Raw genomic sequence first — 27,748 nt, 5'->3', positions numbered from 1 at the left:
AAGATATGTTAGCATTTACGAGCACCTCCTAACAATCCACATAACAGGACTGTTTTGTCCCTCAGTATCAGTGTTATAAAGGTGTTCTACTCTATTACTGCATCAAACTAACAGCTCTGGGTTCAAATACTCATAAATGAGTCATGTACAAGGCAGGTTAACTGCTCAATGCAACCCTATAAACCTAGAGATGGTACATTAAAAAGCTGATTAAAAGTTTGATTAAAATTCTTTGATTAAAAGTTTGGTTAAAATTCTTCAATCTTGCAGATTTTATCTCAACACATAAAAAAGGACAAATTAGCTTGGTAACATGAGTGGATTTATTTAAGATTTGAGTGCAAACTTAAAAATAAGAACAAACAAAGCTTTTCATCAATAAACACAAAAATCTAAGTAACAATTCTGCAATCGTGCATTTCAACAGAAAGTACAAATATTAATACATTCTAATTTGCAACTACATTTGAAAATCAAAATATTTCTATCAAATAGCACACAATCTTTAACCTGTTCTCATTGTGTTATCTTAGAAACATTTATCATATTATCTGGAAGATACAGCATTATTAATCAACCTCTATGACCAAAGAAACAGTACTTTCAATGTCTGACTTTGAGTAATCTCATATCACCTCTGAAAAGCCATTATTATACCTCCACTTTAGAAAAACAATTGCATAATTATACAATTATACCTCCACTCTAGAAAAAAATGAATGCAAAGATCAAGGAAGCAAGATACTTTCATGTAATCAAAGAAAAAAAAATCACAAGTGTCTGACTTAGAAATGTGCATAAATGTAGTAAATTTTAAAAGTACATCTTTGATGGCTGACATCATAATAACAGTGAACAATTTAAACAGGTATAAAAATGTAGGATCAAAATCTTTAGGTTGAAATATTTTAAAAGTTACTATGAATATGGAAAGATCTGTTTACATAAACATGTATATTTTTAGATGAAAAATCAGGGGTAGTGGCATCTCCCTGGTCCCTTAACAATATTTGGATTTTCACGAAGAATTAGCAGCACCCAACCTTAAGTGTTAATGACATGTTTCTAAAGGACCTATACAACAGTTTAGTTGGCAGTGTTCTAGCTTTTGGGAGATGGGGTGAGTGAGGTGGGGGTGCAAATATCTGAGTATGCATGCACTCACACATTTAAAATCATTCCAAAAGGAAAAGAAGTCACATATTGAAAAATTCTAAGGAAACCATCCTTAAGAGATCAAGAGTGGGCCAGACAGTAGAAGTAGTCATAGTAGTAGTCTATTTAATAATGAATTTGCACTCTTCAAAGGCAAGTTGGGAAGAATGAGTATACTTACACACACATCTCTTCAGGGAGAACTTGCTTGAATTTTACATTGCAGAACAGTGAACAGGAAACATTACAAAGACCTTCATTCTTGCTTATAATACCAGATGAATTTTTTTCCTTTTTACCACCATATACATAACATTTAAATATTCTCTTTATAAATATTTGAGAGCAAAAAGAATGAATTTTATTGCGGTGGTGGCCCACATCTGTACAAAGCAATGTAAGCAACATATATATATGTAAGCGACATATTTATATATGTATATATAAAATGATTAAGAAAAAAGTGCAAAGAATAACAGTATTAAGAATTTTTGCTTTTTTTTTTTACAGTAACTATGGTTGAAGTGTGACTATCTCTCAGGGATCTGTAATCCCAGATTTTAATTTAAATTTTAAAAAGAAACCCACACTCTCTAGTTACTGCACAGGTTTCAGTTCCTTATTGAGTAACTTCGCTTCTCCCAAATCCAGCATTTCCAGTTTCTAAACTCTTCACACACAGAAACCAAAGTGGCAACAGTGAGTTTTTCCCTGTAGCTTCCCAAAATTCATTCAAGTTAATCACTCTAGATTCAGACAAGATCAATTGTGGAAGTCTTATCATAACCCGCTTTGCTGAAATTAAAGCAAAATGAGAGGCTTTCTGAAACACAAACTACTAACCAGGAATCAAACCAGCAACCACAAACAGGTCTTTCATTGCAAGTGGAATTTGAAACAAGTACATTTTTAAAATCAGTTCCTGTGGTCAATGATAAATACAGCATTTAAATCAGTCCCTCAGGCTCAAGGGTTATGCAAGGACCGTGATTCCGCATGCCTATGATTTCACCATCTTTCCTAACAGAGACGATGCTTCCTGCGCAAATCTGAATGACTTCCCATCACTTTACTCGTGGTGTCAAGTCTTTTACTTTGAACACACGTAGCAAGGCGATTTTCAGCATTTTGAAAAATGTACTTTCCTCGTAAGTCAGATAATTACTTACTGATTTTAGACCTGCAAGTTTGAAGTAGCTCAATTTCCCTTTAAATACATTACTAGGTATTTTTTGGTGTGTATACGTTGCTTCATTCTTACTCCAGGCACCATAATTATTCACAATAGTACAGCGATTCTCCACCTAACTTAGGCAACATAAGGAATCTTAAAATGGGTTCCAAGGTTATTATTTGACTCTATTATATTGATTGACTTTTCCCTTCAAGAAAAAGGGTTGGAAGAGAAATTTTCAGGCCCTCTAGCACTTCTGCTTTGAGTAGTGTTAATACAGATTTTTTTGTCATGCTTAATATTTAAGCTTCTTCTCAACTAGGAAGACAGTAGACATTGGAAGCTATAAATTTCCTGAAACTACATTCTACTCCAACTTTAGTTTATTTTGTTCAACATTACATATATTTTTAAGAAAACTAGTATATGCTAGACTAATTTTTTAAAACAGAATTTTCACTAAAATTAGTAAGACAGCTAAAGGGCAATAAATTTTTCAATTTCAGTTTCACTAGATCTATGCAAGACTCAACAACTATTTAATCACTTTTGGTTTTATTACTGTGTCTTTAGAATGATTTGCCTTACATTCTAGCAGACAGTTCAACAAAGGCTTAAAATCCTAGAACTGAGAAACCACCCGGCCACCTCCTACACAGCTGTATATCAGCCAACTGCATTTCATTTGCCCCCATACATTCGCTCGATGTCTTTGAGGTAATGGTTCTTCAGTTCCTTCCTTTTCAGTTTGAAAGCATCAGTTACCAGACCGGTTTCCGGGGTCCATGGCTCTGGGCTGAGGCGAACCTTGATTGGGATTTCAAACCGCTCCAATTTCACTGAAATGAGGAGGAGGTGGAAGAGAGAGGGGAAAGGAGTGGGTAGAGTGGGGAGGGTTGGGAAAATGCAGGAGAATGGGAGACAAAGAAACAATCAAACATGAATTTTGCAAGATGACTCTGAATGACACAGGTGATGAGCAAACTTCTTTAATATGTTAATACCACTATCATATAATTTCATGTATTTCTCAAAGTATATGTACATTGTTTCATTTGTACAATTTTGGTCTCTGGTTTTTATGCTAATATATATATGGAGACACCCTCCTCTTCAGGGTCCTTGTACTGGTTGTGCTTCTTTCCCTCTGTAGCTGCAAGACTCACTTCCTTACTTCATCCAGGCGACTCTGCTCACATGCACCTCCTCAGAGGGGAAGTTCCCTGAACACTCAGCAAACATCTGTTTCTCTAGATCCTCTTATATTATGTTTTCTTTAAAATATTTATCACCACCCAATATATTATATATTTACCTCGCCTACTAGAATGTAAGCTCAGTTTTTTTTTTTTAAATAGAGGCATGTTTTATTTATTTGTTTGTTTGTTTTGTTTATACATGCACTGGGTATAGTCAGAAGCGCAGGAGGGTGAGAGAATTCACCAGAGCCAGAGCCGGGAGCAGAGCAGGCAGAAGGACCGAAGTACACTGCTGAGGGGAGCAGCGGGCGGCAGGAGAGGTCTGCGCGCCATGTGGGACCCTCCTCTGGTGGCCGGGGAGCAGCGGGGGATCGAACCGGTGCCGCAGAGGCCGCGGGCAGCTTCGCAACCCAGCGCTCAACCGCTGCGCCACCGGGGAGGCCCGTAAGCTCAGTTTTTGAAAGAAAGCAGGGTCTTTGTTTCTTTCCTGACCATCCATGGGGCTACATTGAGAGAGCCCTCAATAAATATATATATTTATTAATGCATGCTACAAAAAATTAAGCCTCCAGACGACTGCTTTTAATAAACTTTATTATATATTAAAATCAAAATCAAAACTGGGGGCCTCCCTGGTGGCGCAAGGGGTTAAGATGCAGCACTATGAAGTTATCTGCAGCCATTGCAGCATGAGTTTGATCCCCGGCCAGGGACATGGCCCACATGGCACAGCAGACCTCTGCTGTCTCGCCCGCTGCTCCCCTCAGCAAACATATTTCAGTAGATGGGCCTGTTCTGCTCCCCACTCTGTCTCTGGTGAATCCTCTCATGCCCCCGCATCTCTGGCCTACACCCCAGCTCTTGTATGCATAATAAATAAATTCTTTAAAAAAAAGATAAAAATGGGGGCAGCAGCTTCCTGTCTGCTCATGACCTGTACCATGCCGGGACTTCTCTTCACTGGCCTCCCTCAGTGGAGGCAGTTCTCCTCAAGGCAGCCCTCCTGCAACCATGCAAGTCTCTCTTAGCAAACCTGTCCCTTTTGGGGTACAGCTCTTCCTGCCTGCTTGTGTCTATGCAAGTGTCTTTTACTCGTCTGTCCCTTTCCCTAACAAACCTGCCATTTAAATATAAAAAAATAAATAAAAATGGGGATTATGGATTTCATGCTTTAAACTATATAAGGATTGATACAGTGAGTTAGACAATTCAATACATGTTGAAAAATTTAAGAAATATAAGGCAAAATAAGGCCATACAAGCAAGTAATACAGTACCTAATAGCTTTAAATTCAATAAACTACATTCCATATTTATTAGTACAAGGTCACCCTTAAAACTCTGAAGGCCCATTAACAGATGTGTTAATCTACAGGTGAGCTTTACCTTGTGTGTGTGATTATTTGAAACAGCAATATCAAAGGAACAAATACTTGCATGTTGTAAAACTACTGCTAAACAACCCAATTCACTTTAGAAACAACTGGGTTTCAGTGACAAACACAAAGAACTCAAATTCATGGGAGTTTCTGTTCTAATACTAGTTGAAATTCTATGAATGCTTGGTTGAAAGGGTGAGCTGCTTATTAAAATGAGAGAAAAAATATAAAGCTGAGTGTGAAAAGTCACCTTTCGAAACCAACTTCCTAAAAGTATAAAACCTGATGAGGTAGTAAAAAATATATACAATTTGCTCAAATTAACTGTGTCTACTTTGTTGGCAGGTTACAGTTGTAGCTCACACTCACACAGATGTTACCGAAATAATCCCATCAGCAACCAAGCTTGCATTTGGATCTCAAGGAAAACGATTAAGTTTTCAACTATAGCTTTGGCTCATAAATCATTTTTCATGTTACTTTCCCTATTTACATAGGCCTTATTCCAGAAACAATAACAAAACTGGGACAAGGAAGGCACAACAATTCAGTTGCACACAAGCAAATCGAATATATTTATGAAATTGTCTATATTTAAACTGTATTAACTAAAGTCCTGTTCAAAGCAAAAGACTGCATTAAAGGCTTCACTTTGGGGACTAAGCAACCCAAACAATAGGGTGCAATGGGAAATCATACAGTTTCTTTTAAACAGAATTATTAATAGCCAACAAGTGAGAAAAATCAGGTCAGAAAAACAAAAAAGATTTGACACAGCAGCACTTTTTCTGAATTACCTAGAACATTATGAAATGCCACCTGCAGGTGGCAGTAAATGTCAAATTTTCTAGCCATCTGTAATATCAAATCACCCCAAAATAATTACTTGGCATTTTTATGATACTACCCTATATCTCACATTTACATTTAAGACAAGAGGAGGCCTGCTATGAAGGATCTATGAATTGAGACAGATTTAGCTGAATACAAGCAAAACTATTTTACACATTTCTGTAATTTGAATCACAAAGTTGGCAAGATATATCTTTTATGGCTCAGAAAAGCTTATGATTGTATGTTTAGTTCATGATCTGTTCAAGTACATGCTTCATTCCAAGCACAGGAAAAGTTACGGGGCCTTAAAGGTCCTAGAGTTTAATTTTCTGCCTGATCCTGAACCAGTCAGATTTCCACAATTATCACTTTTACAAAACATTTTGCAATGAAAAATGACTGAAGTCACATCTTATGCCATTAGTACATTCAGAGAATGACCAAAACTAATGTTCTGTTGGCTAAAATACTTTATAAAATATCACATATAAAGAAAAATAAACATGGTTTACATCGAAAAAGCAAGTGGGCTAGCAAGTGGGAGCCGAGGGTTCAAAGCTAGTTGCCAACAGACAAGGATGCTGAGAAGAAGCAAACTGACCTCCTGAATCTGTGCCTCTGAAGACAGAGATAAGGGGTACACTTAAAACAGGAAAGCTACCCACTCCCCCCAGCATGTTCAGAGGACAGTTTCTTCCTCATCCTGTTCTTGCTGACCAGATTGAAAACAGTTTTACATTTTGGAAAAATGAACTAGAGAAAAAAAGGGAGTCAAGGGCACTAGACACAATATAGGGAGGAGTAGGCTCAACTCAGACTGACTGATTCAGGGAGGGAAAAGACCTCTCCACCCACTCAATCCCCTTTCCTGTTTGGCTACTAGAACACTGGCAGCTAGGATGTTATCCTCCAGGCAATAGATCAGAGAAATCCTCTTTGAAGAAATGAAATGACCCAAGACAGTAACAATGGAATAACTTTTCAGTAAGCTTTCTAAACAGCCGCACTCTCAAATATTAACGCAGACAAGGGTCAGCAGATACATCTGAGGCCATGATCCACAACAGAACAAAGTAGAACTTGGAGGAAACAGAGACAAGAACAGAAGAAAACTTCATGTAAGGACTCCCCCTTTAACATCCTCAGGAGTAAGAGGGCACACTAATAAAAAGGCAACAGAGTGCTACTAATAGGACACTAGAGAGCATAAAAGAACTCTGGGAAATTAAAATTCTGATCATAGAAATTAGAAATTCAGCAGACAGATGAGGCGATAATGTTGAGGGTCTCTGCCACAATTTAGAACAAACAGAACAAGATGGAAAGCGAGGACAAAAAGATAATAAAATTATAGCAGGAGGTCCAACAGTCACATCAAAGTAGCCCCACATAGAAATACAAACAAAACTTAGAAGGGAAAAACTATGAAAGAAGAGCAAGCAGGGCCTCCCCAGTGGCGCAGTGGTTGAGCACTGGGTTGCAAAGCTGCCCGCAGCCTCTGCAGTGCCGGTTCGATCCCCAGCTGCTCCCCAGCCACCGGAGGAGGGTCCCACATGGTGCGCAGACCTCTCCTGCCTCCCTGCCTCCCGCTGCTCCCCTCAGCAGTGTACTTCGGTCCTTCTGCCTGCTCTGCTCCCCGCTCTGGCTCTAGTGAATTCTCTCACCCTCCCGCGCTTCTGACTGTATCCAGTGCTTGTATGTATGTATGTATGTATGTATATATGTATGTATGTATGCATGTATAAATAAATAAATCTTTAAAGAAAAAAAAAAAGGGCAAGCAAAGGTAAACAGGTATTTCCTAGAAGCAAAGGGCAGAAATTGTAGGTTGAAAGGGTCCACAAGTGAGTACACACTAAGATAAATGATAAGGATCCACACCAGGGCACATCATTATGAGCTTGCCAGGACAGCGATGGACCATTCCAAGCAGAGGCTAGATGACGACTTAGCAGAGACACTGTAATAAGCAATAAAGCCTTAGATACTACAAGACATTTAATTTAAGGCTAAGGATACTTCCAGCATGGAAATTCATTGTAACTATATGCTTAAGAGCAGATTTTTAAGACCCTATATTTTATGATTAAAGCAATGATATATCTTAAAGACTAATATAAAAGATATTAGATGATTTTTAGGGACTTCAATAAAAAAGCAGCTTATTACTCACTGGTGTTTGCAGCTTCTCTAATTTCTTTCAGTATTTCTGCTTCCATGGCAGGATTATTGCAAATATCGACCCAAGTTCCTTCCACCCCTTTCTGTTGTGCCAAAAGTGTCAGCCTTTTCTGATTAGGAACCACAAAACTGATCACATAGGACTGGTCACTAAAAAATTAGAAAATAAAACAAAATAGAAATTAAAACACTGAGAACAATTATTCACAAAGTATTCAATTAAATAATCCAGATCATTCTAAATATCTACTTTCTTAGTCTCTTACTGTTAAAGTTTCATTAAGAAGTATAAGACCCGTTGTACTGGCATAAACACAGTCACATAATTGATGGAAGAGAATAGAGAGCCCAAATACAAACCCTTGCATACATGATCAAATGATCTTCAGCAAAATGTGCCATGACCCCTTTATGGGAAATAAAGGGGTCTCTGCAACAAATAGTGTTGAGAAAACTTGATATCCACATGCAGAAGAATGAAACTGCAACCTTTTCTTATGATACATACAAAAATTAACTCAATATGAATAGAGGCCTAAATATGTAAGAGCTAAAATCATAAAACTCCTAGAAAAAAATAAAAATACAGTGCAGGATTCATGGCATTGGACCTGACACCACTTTCTTGGATATTATGCCAAAAGAATAGGGAACAAAAGCAAAAATAGATAAATGGGGGCCTCCCTGGTAGCTCAAGGGATTAAGCACCGCTTAATCTGTGGTTCTGCAGCCTCTGCAGCACAAGTTCAATCCCCAGCCAGCCAGAGAGAAACCCACATGGCGCAGCAGACCTCTCCTGTCTCGTCTGCTGCTCCCCTCAGCAGTGTATTTCAGTCAGTCTGCCTGTTCTGTTCCCCACTCTGTCTCTGAGGAATCCTCTCAACCCCCCCACATCTGGCCTGTACCCCAGCTCTTATATGCATAAATAAATAAATCTTTAAAAAAAAACAGATAAATCGGAAAGTGTTAAAAATAAAGAAAAATGTATATCAAAGGATACAATGAAGTGGAAAAAGGCAATCTAGGGCATTGGAGAAAATTTTTGTGAACCATATCTGATAAAGGGTTAATATCTAGAACACATAAATAACTATTAACTCCATAGAAACAACATTTTTAAATGGGCAAAGATCTGAAACCATAAAAATTCTAGAAGAAAATATGTGTGGGTGATGAAGGGGGTGAAGCTCCTTGACATCTGTCTGGGCAGTAATTTTTTTGAGGGAGGGGGGATTTGACAACAAAAACAAAGGGAACAAAGGCAAAAAAAAAAAAAAAAAAAAAAAACACCAACCACATCAAACTAAAAAAGCACAGAAAAAGAAACCATAAACAAAATGAAAAGGCAAACCATGGAATCAGAAAAAATATTTGAAAATCATGTATCAGGTAGGAAGTAAATGTACAAAATATATAAAGAACTCAGACAACTCAATAGCAAAACAAAACAAAACAAAACAAAAAAAAACAACCTAAGACCCCGGTAGAAGAATTGAATAGATATTTTTTACAAAGAAGACATACAAATAGCCAATGGGCACATGTAAAGGTGCTCAGTATCACTAATCATCTGGGAAATAAAAGCAAATCAAACACATAAGATATCACCTTACATCTGGCAGATTGGCTATCATAAAAAAATAAAAAGATAAGAGATAACAAGTCCTGGCAGGGTATAAAGAAAAGTAAACCCTTGTGCACTGTTAGTGGGAATGTAAAAGAGGTATGTATAGCCCAATTTCCATGACAGCATCAGTCCCAGTAGCCAAGATATGGAAATAACCTAAGTGCCCATCAATGGATGAATGGAAAAAGATGTGGTGTATATACCTAAATGGAGTACTATTCAGTCATGAGAAAGAAGGAAATTCTGCCATGTGCAACAACATGGATGGACCTTGAGGACATGGATGCTCAGTGTAGCGAGTCATATAAAGAAAGACAAATACTGCATGATATCACCTACTACGTGGAAACTTAAAAAAAACTCATAGCAACAGAGGGTAGATGAGCATTGGACAGGGACTGTGGGTGGGGGAAATAGGGATGTAACAGGGTGGTCCCCAGGAAAGGGGGAGGTTCCCTGCCCCACCCAAGGGAGGGTGGAGCTGAGCAGGAAGAGGAGAAGCAGAAGAGACTGAGGAAGGAAGCAGGATGGAGCCAGGAGACCTGGAGGAGGCACATGGAGCCTAGAGACACGTGAAGAAACTGCGCTTGTCTTTTGGTCGTGGACTAGGTGACACAGATGTGGGTGAGACCCGTGGGGAGGTGACAATGGCAGCTTTTATCTTGATGTTGATTTTGCTCTTTTCCTTCCGGGCTTGTCCAGTTGTTTGTGACCCTTTTCTGTGGGTCCCCACTGGAAGATGCTTTAGACTTGTAGCAGGCTTTGGGGCCTTGTTCTGGACCAATCCCATTTGGATGGACTTTTACCCACGAGGGGATGGGTAACTTTGGGTGCTTCATTTAGAAACTAGATTCTTTGCCTTTCCTGTATTGTTTCCTAGTTTTATTAAAGTTCCTTTTCATTAAAGTCTCCTATGTTTTGTGTTGATGCGGCGGATGGCAGAACCCATTTAGAATAGGCAGGTTTGCGGGGTTTGGGCTGACCCTTTTCCCTGTCCTATAACAGGGAGAGGTTCATAAACTGCACAAACCATCTATAAGATCAGTACAGTCTGAGGATGTAATGAAAAACATGGTGACTAGAATTGATAACACTGTATTGTAGAATTGAAAAGAGAAAAATTTAATGGGCAAAAGACATTTTTCCAGAGGTGAAATACAAATGGCCAACAAGCATATGAAAACTTGCTCAACATCACTAATCATCAGAGGTAAAACATCTTCTTCTCAATATGATCACTATCAAAAAACAGAAACAGGTGTTGGCAAGGATATGGAGAAACTAGAACTCTTGTGCACTGTTGGTGGGAATGTAAAAATATTGGTACTATTATGGAAATATTGGTAAAAATATTGGTAAAAAATATTGGTAAAAATATTGGTACTATTATGGAAAACAGTATGGCAGTTTCTCAAAAGATTAAAATAGAGATACCACATGACCTGTCAGTCCCTACATCTGGGTTTATAGACACATGAATTGAAGGCAGAATCGTGAAGAGATATTTGCCTTTATGTGTTCACAGCAGTATTGTGCAACAAAGTCAAGAGGTGGAAGCAGCCCAAGATGTCCGTTGATGGACATATGGATAAACAAAGTGTGGTCTACACACAGAGTGGACTAGTATTCAGCCTTAAAAAAATTCTGACACTTGGTACAACATGGATGACCCTTGAGGACATTACACTAAGTGAAATTAGCCAGTCACAAAAAGACAAATAGTGTATGATTCTTTTCATATGAGGTATCCATAGTAGTCAAATTCACAGAAACAGAAGCTAGAATGGTAGCCCCTAGAGGCTTGGGAAAGGAGAAAATCAGGAATTGATTGCTCAACAGAGTTTTAGTTTTGCAAGATGATAAAAGCAGTGGAGACTGGTTGAAAGAATATGTGGATATACTCGACGCTAGTGAACTATACATTTAGCTTGGTTAAGAGGGCAATGCTTTATCTTCCTTACAAACAAAAAAACTACTACTTTTTAAAAAGAAGTAATAACGCCCATTAAATAAACCATATTAAGATATAACGGAAATGCTTGAATCTCTGAGGTTTTTGATTTACAAATCTTGTACAAGTCATGTTACCACTGTGGGAAAATTACATATGCTAAGCCTCAATGGAAATGAACTATTAATAGCTTTGGCATAGCTGATTATTTATTTAATGAGACACAGTAGGTGTACAATAAACAGTTAAAATGGCTGGATTATCTCAAATGATCTCCAAGTTGGTGAATTCAAGAACATTCAGAAATGTATAACATTCCTCAACTCTGACAAAAGTTACATGCTACTTATGATTATTCATGACCAAATTCTTTTCCAATGATCCTTTTTCTATAAGTATAGGAAATGCAAATGTTACCTTTTGGCAAAAGCACAGATGTTATCAATAAGAGGACAATTCTTCAGTGCAGCTTCCACTTTCCCAAGAGAGACATATTCTCCAGCTTGCAACTTCACCAGATCTTTCTTGCGATCTATAAATCATGAATGTTAAATTACCCAGTCTGTTTTATTAAGGGCTGCACAATTCTAAATTTCACTGCCTTAATCTTTATTTACAAACACACCTCTGCTTTTAAAATCTTGTTATCTATAATGCTTGTTCAAACACATTAGTTAAAAGGAAAATGCCTAAAGAAGTACTGGCTAAAATGTTACACCCTATACTGAAGGAACAAGGACTTTGGAGCATTAGATCTGAATGTGAGCTCTGCCTGTTACTAGCTATGTGATCCTGGGCATGTTAAGCTGACTCCCCAACCCTCAGTTTTATCAGGGATATTGAGGCCCATCCCTCATATAGGCATGTAGCACAATGTCTGGCATACAGAACAGACTATTTCCCTCTTTCACATCACCTTGTTAAAATGGCAGTGCTCTAAGAACACGCTGCTACAAGACAGATGGATTGAATAAACATCAGGCTGACTTACAACCTTCACATAAGTGCTGACTTGCCTACTCATAAGCCTGTAGCCCGCTACATGCCCACAGACACAACCTGTGATTCCAGCTAAGTTAAGGATAAAGGAAAAAAAGGGAGGGGTTATATTGGTTCTAGATTTAAGCATGTTTTCTGGGCATTTCCCTTAGCAGATCAATCTTCTAAATGACAAATCCATTTTACCAGGAAGTCTCTAAGTATTTTCAGGTCTAAAATGGGTCCAGAGACATATTCAAATGGACCCCTGGAGCCATGACTGAGGAAATTTTATGCCTTAAAAAGGTACTGACTGGGACCCTACACAATGTTCAATATTTTTTTAATTTTAACCTTTGTCTGATTTAAGTGAACAGCATATGGCCATTGTCAAGTGACAATCTGGACTTAAAAGTCTGTTTCATGAGGACAACGCCAAAACAATGAACATTCTTGCAATGCCTAAACAGAGTAATGTTCAGGACTGATACTATATTCGAGAGTTCAGAACTGATTAGAGTCATATGAATGACAAACAGAAGGCAAAAATGTATACACACTGTCCCTTAGATGGAGAGATTTTTCTCATATTCTGGATGAGAAATATCTGGAGTAGGGTATGTTGGAGAAGATGGCTGTACAGAACCACATGCAGTTGGCCAAAAATAAAAAATACCTCTTATGAGTAATTTCTGTTTTCTCAATACCAATCTACTATTTTCCTGCCTATTCTCCCCACCCCTAATGTGGTGGCTACTGTTACCACTTAGTAAGGTAAAGGTACTGCTTTGCTCTGAACATTTTATACACATCAATACATTTAATCCTCACAACAATGCTCCCAGTTCAGTATTGTTTCTGTTTTAAAGATGGAGAAGCACAGGCATAAGTTAAATAGCTCACCCAAAGAGTTAACTGATGAACTGTTAACCCTATTAGTGACTGAAACAATATCCCTTTCATATTTGTTGAAGCTACAGAAACGTCAAAGCACAGTGAGAATACACTGACCTATAATCTGCAAACACCCATCGGGATGGAATTCTCCAATATCACCAGTGCAAAACCACCTCTGTCCATTTTCATCCACAGAATAATCCTCTGCTGTTTTCTCTTCATTTTTAAAATAGCCCATGGAGATATTTTGTCCACCAATTACGATTTCACCTCTGGGGTTTGGCTTGTCGTGAATTGTATAACCGCCTGAAAGTCATAAAAGCAAATTAGCTATTTTCTAAAAATGCACTTGCATTGATTCTTAGAGTTCCCTGTGTAAATATATTTCTACTGATTAAATTTTGTCACTTCATGAGAGATTATTTTGTTTTTACTTTATTTACTTAGATTTCAGTAGCAGCAGTGAAGGCTCAATGATAATCCACCACCCATCCCAAAACTTCCCATGACCATAAAATTTTATACATTAGAACATCATAACCCAAGAAGGGTAATACTTAAAGTTGTTATAAATAAATTATCAATTTGTTCATATCAGTGGGTTTTGGTTTTTTCCTAAGGAGATATTAATCAAAAAGAACAGCTAGTAAATGCTTATGAAAGGTAACAGCACTGAGAGGGAAAATGAGGCTGTGGGAAACAGGAGGGATTTTGCCTATGGACAGTCACAACATTAAAATTAAAATACTGAAATAACCGGCAACAACTACTGAAATATGATTACTACTCATTACCTATTTATTACTGAATAAAGCATAGCTCTAGCAAGTCAAGGATATAATTAACAGCAGGGAGACTCTTAATCAATAACATGGTACTTCCAATAGGGAAGTTGCTAGGAAAATATAATGAGACCTATTGTGATGATCATTTCTCACTGTATACAAATGTCAAATCATTCATGTCATATACCTGAAACTAAAATGACATTGTATGTCAGATTAATTTTAATAAAATAAACAACATGTTCGGTAGAATGGGTAGTGGGGTTGATTGGACTTGGCGGCAGTCATGGTACTGTATACAGGTGTGTTGCTTAATGACGTTTTCAGTCAATGGACCACATATATGACAGTGGTCCCAATAGGCTATACCATATTGGTTAGGGGTATGGTAGGTTATACCATCTAGGTTTGAGTAGTTGTACTCTATGATGTTTACACCGTGACAAAACTGGAAAGCAATGCATTTCGTAAAACATACCCTGGTCGATAAGTGATGAGTGACTGTATACAGATGTCAAGGCATGAAGTTGTACACCTGAAACTTACATGGTAAGTTTCATACTTATAAAATCACACTTATAAAAGTCTTACCTTCTTGCCAGTCTTTCAGCTTAATTTCACAGCAGATAAGAGGAGCTCCAACTCTGCCAGTAGTATAGTCCGTAACTATGAGGGGAAAAGTAATAAATATATTAGCCTACCAAATTTCAGATTCATACCAGTGTGAGATCAGGAATAATGGGATCTGAACCAAAGTCTAAGATGTGACAAAAGAAGAGTCCGAAGTGAGAGGGAGTGCAAAGTATGATTCTCATTCCATATTTCAACTTCATTCTAACAGTACAAGCAATTATGGTGTTGCTACATCATTTCTGCTTCTTATGGCTGTATTTCTGAAAATCAAGTACAAAAATCTTTCCTAAAGGAGGAGCATTGCCTCCACCATTATGTACCTAGATTTCTGATAGGCCAGATTTTGATTGAGATTCCTTCTCTACCACTCATTCTTTCACTGGCTGTTTAACGTGGTCAATTTACCTAATCTCTCTAGGTCTCCCATTTCTTCAACTTCTAAGTGGGGATAGTTATCAGAATCTTCCTCACATACGCATGTGCTGTGAGCAGTCCGTGGGCTGATTGATGTGTGGACAGCGCTTAACACTTCTCGGCACAAAGTATTCAATAAACATTAGCTCCTACTGTGAACATGATGGTGGCGATGCTGATCTTCCTTTGTAATCTGTGATTATTTCTAGCAATAATCAAGTATATATTATGTACTAGCATTATATTAAACATTTAAAGGAAACACATAAATGATAAGGAGGCCTGCTCTCCAGGAGCTTACAAGCAAACCACCTGGGAAGAAATGCATGTGAAATGATTCAGAGAATATTTAAATACTAAGTTTCATGGTACTGAGAGTGAGAACAACTGTACCTCAGAGACTAGAAAGACTGGATGCAAAATGAGTTCGGTGAAGGATTGAACATTAGAAGATGGCTGTGGCTGGTGAGCAAAAGGGCATTCCAAGAGAAGGGAACAAAAATATACAGATCAATGAGAGCAAGGATGCCTGTGGGAGAGTGAGAAGGTGGCTTCTCCATAGAGAAAGATCAGGAATGTATAAATGTGGGAAATAATGATGGGTCAGTGTGATGGTACCAGAGTAAGATGTCTTGAAAGCTAAGCAGTGTTTAAAGGTAGACATGTCTCACAGAAGTAAATAGGAGAAAATCTGAAGTGTCATGATACAGGCAGACACAGCAACTGCAAAGCTGTTATCTCACAGCAATGTGAAGAAATAAAAGGCTGGATGCCAAGGGAGGCACAAAGGAGGGACAATCCAATGAAGAATGGGAAAGATCTGGTGATTGTCAAAGATACTAAAATAAGCAATCAGAATGACTTCAAACCCAAAATCCTGAATGACTTTAAAGGAAAACCATGGACACAAACAATATGGTGACAGAGAGATGGCTTATGATGATGACATTCATTTTGGACTCAAAGAACTTAAGTGAAGTGGGATATTAAAAAAAAAAGTACTATATACCCCCAGCCAAATTTTCACAGCCTGAAGTGATTTTGTCCCCCAACCTCAACCTGGGGGGATATTTGGCAATGTTTGGAGATACATTTCATTGTCCCAAGTGTGGGGAGTGGATTACTAATTCCATCCAGCTGCTAACCAACCTCCAGCATCCATAAAGAGCTCACTGGTTCAAGATTTCAATAATGCTGAAGTTGAGAGACCCTGCTACAGGCTGTTGGCAAAAAGGGAAAACAACAGAAGAGAAAGCAAACAAAAGTCTGGGCAGGAATGCAGAGTCAAGAAGGGGCATGCAAGTGATACTTTATTCCCAGAGTGCAGTTCTCCAAGGAGTAATCATTTAGAGAGAGATGATTAAAGTACTGGGGTGGTAGAAATACTGAGGACTAATAATGTGGCCTATATATTTACAAGGCTTTATGGGGGTGGGAAAAGCACCAGGAATACTCTTTAGTAAAAGTTTCTGAAACCGTGTAGGTTTGCAGTGAATTACTAAAAAGGAATACAATAAGCAAGGTCATGCAAATGGAGTGTAGTAGTGTAGTAGTGTAGAATTCCTTGCCACATGGAAACTGCTCACCTTCAGTAACTGTCCCTGCACCACAGGATTCTGTCAATCCGTAACCCTGACCAATTGGGCAGCAGAAGCAGACATTCATGAACCGGTGTGTCTGAGGAGAAAGCGGTGCGCCACCAGACAGCATCATACGGACATTCCCTCCAAGCAGGGCCTTCACTTTTTTAAACAGTATCCTTAATAAAAGGGGAGAAAAATGGTTTTAATACATACAGACATTGTTCTGGGCAATATGTTAATATGTCAGCTTTAGGAAAGCTCTCCTAAAATTTGGTTGAACAACTAAATTTTCAGAACCATGGAGATCATGAGAGGCTAACAAAGCCATAGCTAGGACACCTTGAAAAAAATGCCATAAAAACTTATAAATGCCCAAAAAACCCACAACTGTTCAATGTCAGAAAACTCCTCTGACACACAGTAAATAAAATAAAATGTCAGAGGGAAAACATTAATGTTACCTTTGGTACAATTAGTCATCTATCTTGTTTCTCTTCTAATAAAAAATACAGTCCCATCCCCACTGCATTTAAAATAACCTCCATATACCCAGACTTGCTACACTCATCAATACAATAAATCAGGTCTTCATGAAGAATAAACCTTGAGTATGACTTTTTTTCTTTTGGTTTTTTTTTTAAGATTTATTTATTTATGCATACAAGAACTGGGGCATAGGCCAGAGGTGCAGAGGGTGAGTGGACCCACCACAAACAGAGTGAGGAGCAGAAAGGCAGATCTACTGAAATACACTGCTGAGGGGAACAGCGGGTGAGACAGGAGAGGTCTGCTGTGCCATGTGGGTTAGCATCCTGGCTGGGGATCAAACTCATGCTGCAGTGGCAGAGAGTGGTGGGTGATAGCTTGATAGTGCTGAGACTTTAACCCCTGCACCACCAGGGAGCCCTGAGTATGATTTTTTTTAAGGTAGAAATAACAGTTTTTAAAACTTAAATGCCTTGATTCAAAAGTCTAACATAGTTTCTCTTCATGAGACCAAATTTTATAATTAGACCTTAAATATTTACTCAGATATTGAAATTTGTGAAGTTGCCAAAATTAGAGCTTGGGGTTCTCTGCTTGCTGCTTAGCGAGACTAAGAAATGAATAAAGGAACAATACAACCTCAGGATCATGGCAGTGATATTCCAACTAAACTGACTTGCCATTTACTTATTCATCTTCCAGAGGTAGGAATACACAAAGACTTAAGGTCCCAAACTACAGAAATGTACTTACAGATTGCATAATGGTGCATCATATCCCTTCTTGATCTGTTCCAATTTGTAGTCATACCCTATCTTGAACAGAGTTTTCTGGATATAATTCATCTCTTGGACTTTGCTCATAACATTCTTGTAAATTCTATCCATAATTTCCTAAAATGTAAGCAAAATATTCAATACTCTAAAAAAGAATTACACTAACACTAAGACAGTCTTTAAAGATACCTGATTTCCAACATTTTAAAAAAGGGCATTTAGTATAATGAACATATTTACATTACCACATAATTTCACTGACTTCTTCACTATTTCAAATAATCTAAAGATAGGGCTTTCTTTAGCTCTAGATACTAAGTTGATCTATTTTTTTTTTTTAAATGTTAACTAGACTATAAACAACTCACTATGTTCTTATAGAAAAATAATTTTTTAAAAAATTCTTTCAAGTATGTTGACTTGTTCTCAAACAACACCCTACTAAGTTCAATCTAATCCTGATGCTTTTCTTTTCTATTTATTACAATACTACCTTGCGACTGTTACAGCAAAAATCAAAAAACCCATATGGTGTTTTCTAAAGTGGTATGAACCTAGCCCCTTAAATCATATATAGTATTGTGAACCAATGTTGCTACAATTAAAAAAAAATGCTTAGCAAAATTAACAAGAATTATTGAAAGCACACCTATTTATAAATGGCTAGTTAAAAATACTTACAAATAACAAGTAGTGCAAATTCAGTTGCACTACAATGAATTAACTACAGATGGTTTTCTCCATATTAGAATAGAGCCATTCACAAGTGAGGATAGTAGGATGATCCCTTGCATTATGTTAAGTGAAATAAGTCAGATCAGACCTAATTGCTCCATGATGTCATTTATATGTGAAATCTAAGGAAGCCAAAAATCATAGAAACCGAGAGGAGATTGGTGGTTGCCAGGGGCCAGACATGAGGGAATTGGGAAGAGATGTTATTGAAAAGGTAAAAACTGGCAGTTCGAAGGTAGGTAAGTTCTTAGAATCTAATGTACAGCATGGTGACTACAGTTAACAAGAGCGTATTGTATGCTCAAGAATTGCTAAAATGAGTAACATACAACCAAGGAGGTATGAACCTATTGCCCTAAATCATACACACGCTCATAAACCAAAGTTACCTGTATTCAAAAAAATAGTATGACCAATTCTCACACTAGGTAATTTGAACTAGGTCATTTTCATCACCTAATTTTCAAGTACCAGCAAGCATGAATAGGCATGCATCTCAGAAGTCTGCTGTTTCATCTTTCTACTTACTATCCAACATTTAAAGGGACACATTTGCCATATATTCAACAAAGTATTAAAATGTAGTATCACCAAATACCGAAGAGTATTACTTTTATAAAAAGTTGAAGTGCACACAACAAATGAGGACATTTATATTCTGTACTCACTGGAACAGCAGCCATGAGGGTGGGCTTCAGGACAGTACAGTCTCCTTTGCTTCCTTTTTTAATTTTGCTGGACTACATTACAGAAAAAGTAAATAGGATCAGGGAAACCAAACGTAATGGAAAAAATGTTGTAATTCAAGTAATGACAATGACAAGAAAGTTTACGCATGGAATTTGACCCTCCACTGCTCTGTGACTTATTTGTTACAACTATTATTACCTATAGGTCTAAAGTATGTGCTCCAGTGCTTTGTTCTGTATATTATTTCTTCTGGAATATGTCAGTCTTTCTTAGAAAAACAATTCTAATTCAAAATAAAGAAAGATGGGCCATTTCGCAAGCCAAACATTCTTTTTTAATATGTTAACATCAAATATAGCACAGAACTTCTATTTAAAGAATAAGTGTCAACTTAGGTAGCATGAACGCTAAAATAAAACTGAAGATAATTTTAACTTTCTTTGATTAGGTAAAAGGCAAAGCCATCTCAGAGTGAACACATCAGTTAACATCATATAGAAATACTAATTTGAAGACACTATCAGTGATCAAATGGGGGTACCTAGCAAATGTGAATTTCTTCTCCCTTCCCCTCTCTTCCTTTCTTTCACTCCCATATGTTAGTATTATTTGGCATTTTAAGTTACAAGTCAGTAGGTAGAAAAATTGTCCACAGAGGAAGGAAGATAAAAATGCTATAATGCTGTTCATTAATCATATCAACCATAGCAAACACAGGCCAAGAAGACCAGCTCATAAGAAGGAGTGTGATGATCTACCAGTACAACCAGCTTTGTCATATAGAAGGTTCTGCTCATAGAGCTCAATTGTTTTTATCTTACTTTTCTTTAAGACAAATAAAAGAAATAAAGGAACTGCTTGTGTTTTTGTGGATGTGCAAGTGTGAGCACATTTGGGAGTGGCAATCTACATGTACACAGGCACAGCATACACAAGAGGGCTGCGCTGTAGCCTTCTCTGTAGAGAGAAAGATGGGCTCTTATGTCCTTTGAGTCAGAGCTTTGCGTCATTTTTTGCTGTAGACAGCATTTCTGGGATAACAGTAGCCACAAGCAACCATTCCTTATTTCTTTGTCACTCCTAGCGATATTATCAGTTCTCTTGTCTTCATATGACCATAGAAACCCTACTTGTCAATACATCACTGTCATCTTCTCGCTTCAAATATGGGGCTCTGGTCTGCCACCTTTTTTGGTTTCCTATGTGAACCAGACTCTTGGATTTTAGATTCCTAGTAAGACTGAGACTCTTGATTATAAAGTTCATTTAAAAGGTAGGTGTGAATGTCCCTGACAGTTTTTAGCAGCCTTCTAATGTACTACTTGGACTAAGAGAATGAAATCAGACAAGCAACAGACTCCAACTGTCCTCTTTTCCACAGTGAGGTTATTGTTTTCAGAAAGGCAGTGAAAACAAAGGTTATTAGTTTCTGGTTTCTAGGCTTCCCAGGGGGAACAAAAAATCATACTTTAAAGCTTATTGAAATGCTTTTCATATTTTAAAAACATTTCTGAACATAAAAAAAAACCCACTATAATGTATCAAAATGTAATAACTACTGTAGATTTTTCGAAGTTTCTTTTTTACAATTTCAGCCCTAGTCTTATTCACAAACCTATTTTGAGCTTACTGAACTGAGTGCTGCTTACTAGTTTACTTGATAGTTTACTTATTCTCTCCATGAATATTCTATCAGATTTTAAACATGAACGTCAAACAGCATAGTTAAGTACGCAGTTCTCTATCCTAAAAAGTGGCCTTGCTCCTTAAAGTATAAAGTAGGTAGCTGTTTGAAGCACAGAACTATATTTCATGGAAAAATCATTTTACAGGTGTTTGGATTACCCTTGGGGTGAGTGGTAACAACTAGAATAGGAACACAAGGGTCATTCTGGCTTGCTGGAAATGCCCTTTCTTTTTTGATCTAGACACCAGATTTGTGCACGTTAAGTTAGACATCCAAAAACCAATGGTTGGAAACTCAAATCAGGAAAGAAAAATCTATTTAACATTTTTGTCTTAGTCTTTTTTACAAACCATCAAACCTCTTCTCTTGTCAAAATGGTATTTCTACCCCAACAGTATTAAAGTTGCTAACTGTAAGCACCAAGGGTACATCTTACCAGATGCATGCTCCCTTGAAAGTCCCAAACAGAAGGCAGCGTTGCCTGGGGTTCTAAAAATAACCATTGAGCTTGCAATGATGAGAATGGTAGAAGCCACAAAGTCAAGCCATCGCTGCCTACACAGGCATACCTCATTTAATTGCATATCACCTTACCGTGGTTTACAGGTAGTGCACAGTTTACCAATTGAAGGACTGTGGCAACCTTGCCTCAAGCAAGTGTGTTGGTATCAATTTCCAACAGTATGTCCTCACTTGCATCTATGTCACATTAATTAATGTGTATACACTGTTGTTTTTTTTTTTTTAAAGATTTATTTATTTATTTATACAAGCACTGGGTACAGTCAGAAGTGCGGGAGGGTGAGAGAATTCACCAGAGCCAGAGCGGAGAGAACAGGCACACTGATGAAGTACACTGCTGAGGGGAGCAGCGGGCGGCAGGAGAGGTCTGCGCGCCATGTGGGAACCTTCCCGGCGGCCGGGGATCGAACCAGCGCTGCAGAGGCTGCAGACAGCTTCGCAACCCAGCGCTCAAGCACTGTGCCACCAGTGAGGCCCTATACACTGTTGTTTTAGATAAAATGTTATTACACACTCAGTAGAGTACAGTACAGTGTGAATATACCTTTTATACACACTTGGAAACAAAAAAATGTGCGTGACTCATTGTAATGCAATGTTCACTTTATTGCAATGGTTTCAGGCAGAACCCAAAATATTTGAAATGTACCTGTACTCACTATCCACAGATTCCTTAGAAGTTCCTTTATTCCCACAATGCCTGGTTGTGACATTTTTAATAGCAGATATTTTAAAGAAGACATGAAGAATTGTGGACAGTAGATATTAGGTGTGTGTTTCAAATGGGGTTAAACTACATAAGCTAGGGTCCTCCCTTCTGGCACAAGGGAGGCTTCACAGAGGAGGCTACACCTGTGCTAGTCCCTGGAGGGAAGGTAGAAATAGAGGAAAAAACATTCCAAACTAAAAAGAGTATAAGCAAATGCATGAACAGCAAAATATCTAAGAGAAAGACTTTGTGAACAGATTTGTGGATTGCAATCATGGCTCCACTAGCAAAGTCATCTTGGCCAAATTCAGTGAACTCTGACTTTAGTTTAAAATATTAAAAATAGGGCCTCCCTGGTGGCGCAGCGGTTGAGCGCTGGGTTGCGAAGCTGCCCGCGGCCTCTGTGGCGCCGGTTCGATCCCCGGCTGCTCCCCGGCCACCGGAGGAGGGTCCCACATGGTGGGCAGACCTCTCCTGCTGCCCGCTGCTCCCCTCAGCAGTGTACTTCAGTCCTTCTGCCTGCTCTGCTCCCCGCTCTGGCTCTGGTGAATTCTCTCACCCTCCCGCGCTTCTGACTGTACCCAGTGCATGTATAAACAACAACAACAACAACAAAAAAAACCCAAATAAATAAATAATAATACATGCCTCTTTAAAAATAAATAAATAAATAAATAAAATATTAAAAATAGGGGCCTCCCTGGTGGCGCAAGAGGTTAAGCAACGCACTATGAAGCAATCCGTAGCCTCTGCAGCACGAGTTCGATCCCTGGCCAGCAAGGGAGCAACCCACATGGCGCAGCAGACCTCTCCTGACTTGCCCGCTGCTCCCCTCAGTGGTGTACTTCCGTCAATCTGCCTGTTCTGTTCCCCACTCTGTCTGGTGAATCCTCTCACCCCCTGCATCTCTGGCCTATACCCCAGCTCTTGTATGCATAAATAAATAAATCTTTAAAAACATAAAATAAAATAAAATACATAAGCTGGCCCTAGCCATTGTTGAACATCCAGCCATGAACAACAGGGAGAAGGAAGAACTGTAACTCAAGAGTATGGCGTTGACGACTGCCTTTGGAGAGACTGCAGTGATGTCCAATAAAAGTTTGAGATGATGGAAATGTTCCAATTATAGCTATTAGACTCTGTGGTATCCAATATGGTAGCCACTAGTCACACATGTCCACGAAGAAGGTTCTAAATTTAGTTTCTAAGTTCAACTTAGTTTCTTAAAGTAAAAAAAGAAATGGAATTCTTCTAATCTAATTATAATTAATTTGCATTTCAATGTCACTGGTGGCTAATGTTTATTGTACAGCACAGCTGTAGAGAAAACTCAACAAAATTGGGCCAAATTCTGGCCACCACATTGCCTTATAAAAAGACCCCACAATGGTTTATGGGTAACCTGTCAAAAAGGTTCAGTGTATTTATATTCTCTATCCAACTTCTCCAAAGTAAAAACTTAATAAAGACAAGATGAAAGTAATTATTAGTTTCAAATGTGTAGCTAAAGCAATACTAACAATCCAAGGTTATTTATTACAGCTCTGTATTGCTCATGGAAGCTAGTTTTGAAGGCAAGGAGAAAATTTTAACTGAATTAAAACCTCTCATGTTTTAGTAATATATTCTCCATCAAACATTGTAACTTAATATAATTGTGCCAATAAACTGAAAAAACGTGTCACCTGATCAGAGAGTGTAAGTGGAGAAGAATATCCAATCCTACAGCCATAGGTAAAGCAAGATATCTCTGCTGTCAATTCTAGTACATGAGCCAAAGGCAAGTAGCCAATATATGTGTCCTTTGGTCTAAAAAAAAAAAAATAGGAGAAACATTTTAGCCATTCTTAAAAAGTCACTGTATATGGGAAACATCAATAACCTTGTCATATAAATATCGATTTGAATTTAGAGAATGCCAAATATGAGCTCTTATTTCTAAGGAGAAAGCCGAATAATTATCTCTTACCCCAGTCCAGGAATTCTCTCACACTGGCCTGTCATTCCAGCTATCAAATTGCTATGATGCATCATCACGCCCTTTGGTCGTCCAGTAGATCCACTGGTGTACATGACGATAGCCATGTCCGAAGGGGATGGTCTATTTGGAGGAACGCTTGCTGAATGAACAAAAAAAAGCACCGTATTTTCTTTAGCTTAAAAGTTAAGTTGCTAGGGCCTCCCCGGTGGCGCAGCAGTTGAGCGCTGGGTTGCGAAGCTACCCACAGCCTCTGCAGCGCCAGTTCAATCCCTGGCTGCTCCCCGGCCACCGGAGGAGGGTTCCGCATGGCGTGCAGACCTCTCCTGCCGCCCGCTGCTCCCCTCAGCAGTGTACTTTGGTCCTTCTGCCTGCTCTGCTCCCCGCTCTGGCTCTGGTGAATTCTCTCACCCTCCCGCGCTTCTGACTGTACCCAGTACTTGTATAAATAAATAAATAAATCTTTAAAAAAAAAAAAGTAAGTTTCTAAAAAATAATAATAATAATAATAAAAGTTAAGTTGCTAAACAGAGATATTTAGATTCTGACATAATAAAAAAAACATTTTTTTAAAAAATTGATAAGCACAAAACGAAATTGGTCATCAAATTCTAGTTACCTGATACTGAAATTTCAAGTTCAGTTTAGCCCCTTTTTTGAAATTTAGCCTAATCCCTGTTGGCTCATACCTCTCCAAAGTATAATAAAATAGAGGAGTGCATGGCAAAGATTTCTAGGGCTTTGAAGAATCAAGGCAATTGATCATTGTGTGTAAGTGCTTCTGGCCTCAGTTTTCTCATCTCTGAAATGAGATGCTTGGACTCGATTATGGTTGTTAACCACTGGTGAATATTAGAATCACCTACAGAACTTAAAATACTATCTGTGGACCCTAGTCTGAAAACTCTGATTCTGTATGTCTGGAATAGATTACAGGTAGCACTCATACATACACCTGATTCAAAACTATTCAAACTAATTTTCAAGTTCTTGCAAAAATAATTTAAAAAAAACTGAACCAAGAACATTGCATTAGATTCAATTCAATTAGCCATTATACATTTAAAATTATTTTAAGATTATATCCAGGTCATAAGCAAAATCCAAAGGACAACAAACTAATCATCTTTTCTACTGTTTTAACAGTTGTTTATTGAAATCTATATAGGAAATTTTTAAGTATTGAAAATGCAATTAGATAAAAATTATAGCATGAGATCCTTTTTCTCTTTCCTCTCTCGCTGTCTCACACAAATCACTCATGCCTGCAGTTGGAATACTTGCTGTGTGTCCGAACTGAGGGTTCTTTGGGTCTTACCCTCTCTGGATCAGACCTCTTTGGATCAGTCCTTCATTCTCTATCAAATGTATATTAAAAAATACCTAAACTATATCTAAGTTTTACTTCTTCCAGTCCTCTGACCGAAGGAAGGAAATATTGAAGGGTCCTGAGCTCCATTTCTACCTTTGCTTATTCAGTGATTAAAGGAGAATAATAGCAAGGTTTTCCCAAGAGATTGTATTCAGCCATCCTGAGCAGGGGTCAGTAGACAGTTTTTACAAAGACTATATGGTAAATATTCTAGCGTTTGAGAGCCATATGGTTTCTACCATAAACTACTGTTGTAGAAGGAGAAGAACCACAGACAACTGTTAAACAAATTGATGTGATAGTGTTTCAATCAAAATTTATTGAAAGAAACAGTCACCTCTAATTTTCCAAACTACGCTGTGGAGCTGTGTTTCTCCAATAATCTGTTGTGAAGACAACCCCCCCCATAATCATTTATGGGGATACTTTTGTAAAATACAATAAAAGTGAAATAAAAAAGACAAGGCACATAGCTAAAATTTTATATTAAAGACAAATCACATTTTAATCAATAAAATTAGAATGGTCATATGTAAGGAAGAATTAGAAAACAATAAATGTTATTATTGAAAGGATCTTCTACTCTACTAATAAAGAAAATAGCTATTATAGACACAACATTTTTTGTTATTCTACAAAACTAATTAAACAAAAAAGTTGAGTGAAAATATAACTCCCCACTTATTAAATGTCAATGCACACATGCTTAAAATTACTTAAATACTTGAAATACTTAAAAATTTTTAATTTTTAATTTGTTTCTTGCTGTTAATTTAGCTCATCTAGGTTGGACTGGAAACAGTGCCACCTTTTAAAGAGAAAGGAAGGGAAAACCTTAATTATGCACGGTTTTGATCATTTTCAAATATTTTTATTTAAAACTTCAAAGAACTTTATAGTTTTCGATCATATCTCTTCTTTACCTAACGTATTGAAATAACAATTCTTGAAGAGATTTGTTTTAACTGCTTTACTTACAATTTTCTGGCTTGGATCCCAAGTCTTCTACTGATTGCATGCTGTGAATCTCAAATCCTTCAGGGTATTCTGCTTTATTGATAGTCTTATTGTCCACATAAATGATATGTTTAACACAATTAATATCTGACAATGCAGTCTGTTGAACAGAAAGAAAATCAAGCTATTAAACATGGGCCCACAATAAATTCAATTACTGAGCATTCTCCTAGTTAGATAGTACTACCACGAGTCAAGAGAAAATTTCTTACTTACCTTAAGTTTACTTTCCAGAAGTTCAACACTAGTGATCAGATAGGTAGCCTCAGATTCATTTAATCCATGAACGACAGCTTCTTTGCCAAGTGTGGCATATAAAGTCACAACTACATAGTAAAAAAATATACACAAAAGTTAAGTGATAAACATTTTTAGGTATACTATTTCAGCCAGCCTTTAATGATGGGTACTCACAAACACAAAGATATTTTACAATTTAATTTGATTCCATAGTTTCTGTTATTACCCTTCAACCTTACATCATACTTCCTGGTAGCCTCCCAATTTTCCTTACAACTTCTTAGGATTAGAAAGTTAGTAAGTTTCTAAATTAGAAAGTTAGAAACAGAAATACTTGAAGTGCCACAACTGGTCAAATAGCAGTCAATTAAGACTCTCAAGGCCAGTAGGTTCTGGCTGAGAGCTCGCCTAACCAGGGCTCCCCTGTGACACACACTTTCATGGATCATAGTACCAAAGGATAGACAAGTCCTTGAGAATCCTCAAGTTTGGAGGATCCCGGTCAGAAAATCAGTCCTGAATCACGTTCTTACTCCTTCCAAAAGTCATTTTTTTCCGAGGCGCCAATGTCCAAGTTGCTTGGTAACCTCCAGGCTTTAATTGGAGGGGCCAAGAAGATCTATTTTCTTTTTTTTAAGTTTTAAAAATTATTTTATTTTATATAATTCTTAACATCATTTTTTCATTTTTGCACAATGTATGCATTTTCATTTGTTATATTCCCCATATAATTCCCACCCCCC

At 37.7% G+C, this 27,748-nt stretch overlaps 1 protein-coding gene across 5 annotated transcripts in view; it reads right to left on the bottom strand.

Annotated features, from left to right (window-relative positions):
- Positions 1-310: 310 nt before the first annotated feature.
- ACSL4 (acyl-CoA synthetase long chain family member 4) overlaps positions 311-27,748 on the bottom strand; it is a 79,920-nt gene continuing 52,482 nt past the window's right edge. For all 5 annotated transcript variants that reach the window (XM_054695615.1, XM_037512081.2, XM_037512080.2 and 2 more), the window contains exons 5-16: positions 26,982-27,091; positions 26,727-26,865; positions 24,368-24,518; positions 24,084-24,207; positions 19,456-19,527; positions 18,030-18,169; positions 16,794-16,966; positions 14,752-14,826; positions 13,490-13,681; positions 11,918-12,032; positions 7,915-8,072; positions 311-3,168 (exon numbers count right to left, since the gene is read on the bottom strand). In XM_054695615.1, coding sequence (XP_054551590.1) covers positions 3,011-3,168; positions 7,915-8,072; positions 11,918-12,032; positions 13,490-13,681; positions 14,752-14,826; positions 16,794-16,966; positions 18,030-18,169; positions 19,456-19,527; positions 24,084-24,207; positions 24,368-24,518; positions 26,727-26,865; positions 26,982-27,091 — 1,607 coding nt within the window. In that variant the 3' untranslated portion in view covers positions 311-3,010. The remainder of the gene's footprint in view (positions 3,169-7,914; positions 8,073-11,917; positions 12,033-13,489; positions 13,682-14,751; positions 14,827-16,793; positions 16,967-18,029; positions 18,170-19,455; positions 19,528-24,083; positions 24,208-24,367; positions 24,519-26,726; positions 26,866-26,981; positions 27,092-27,748) is intronic.

Source organism: Talpa occidentalis, unplaced genomic scaffold, assembly GCF_014898055.3.
Source record: "Talpa occidentalis isolate TD23 unplaced genomic scaffold, MPIMG_talOcc4v2.1 talOcc4.15, whole genome shotgun sequence".
Lineage (NCBI taxonomy): Eukaryota > Metazoa > Chordata > Mammalia > Eulipotyphla > Talpidae > Talpa > Talpa occidentalis.
This window is presented reverse-complemented; position numbering and strand designations above follow the sequence as displayed.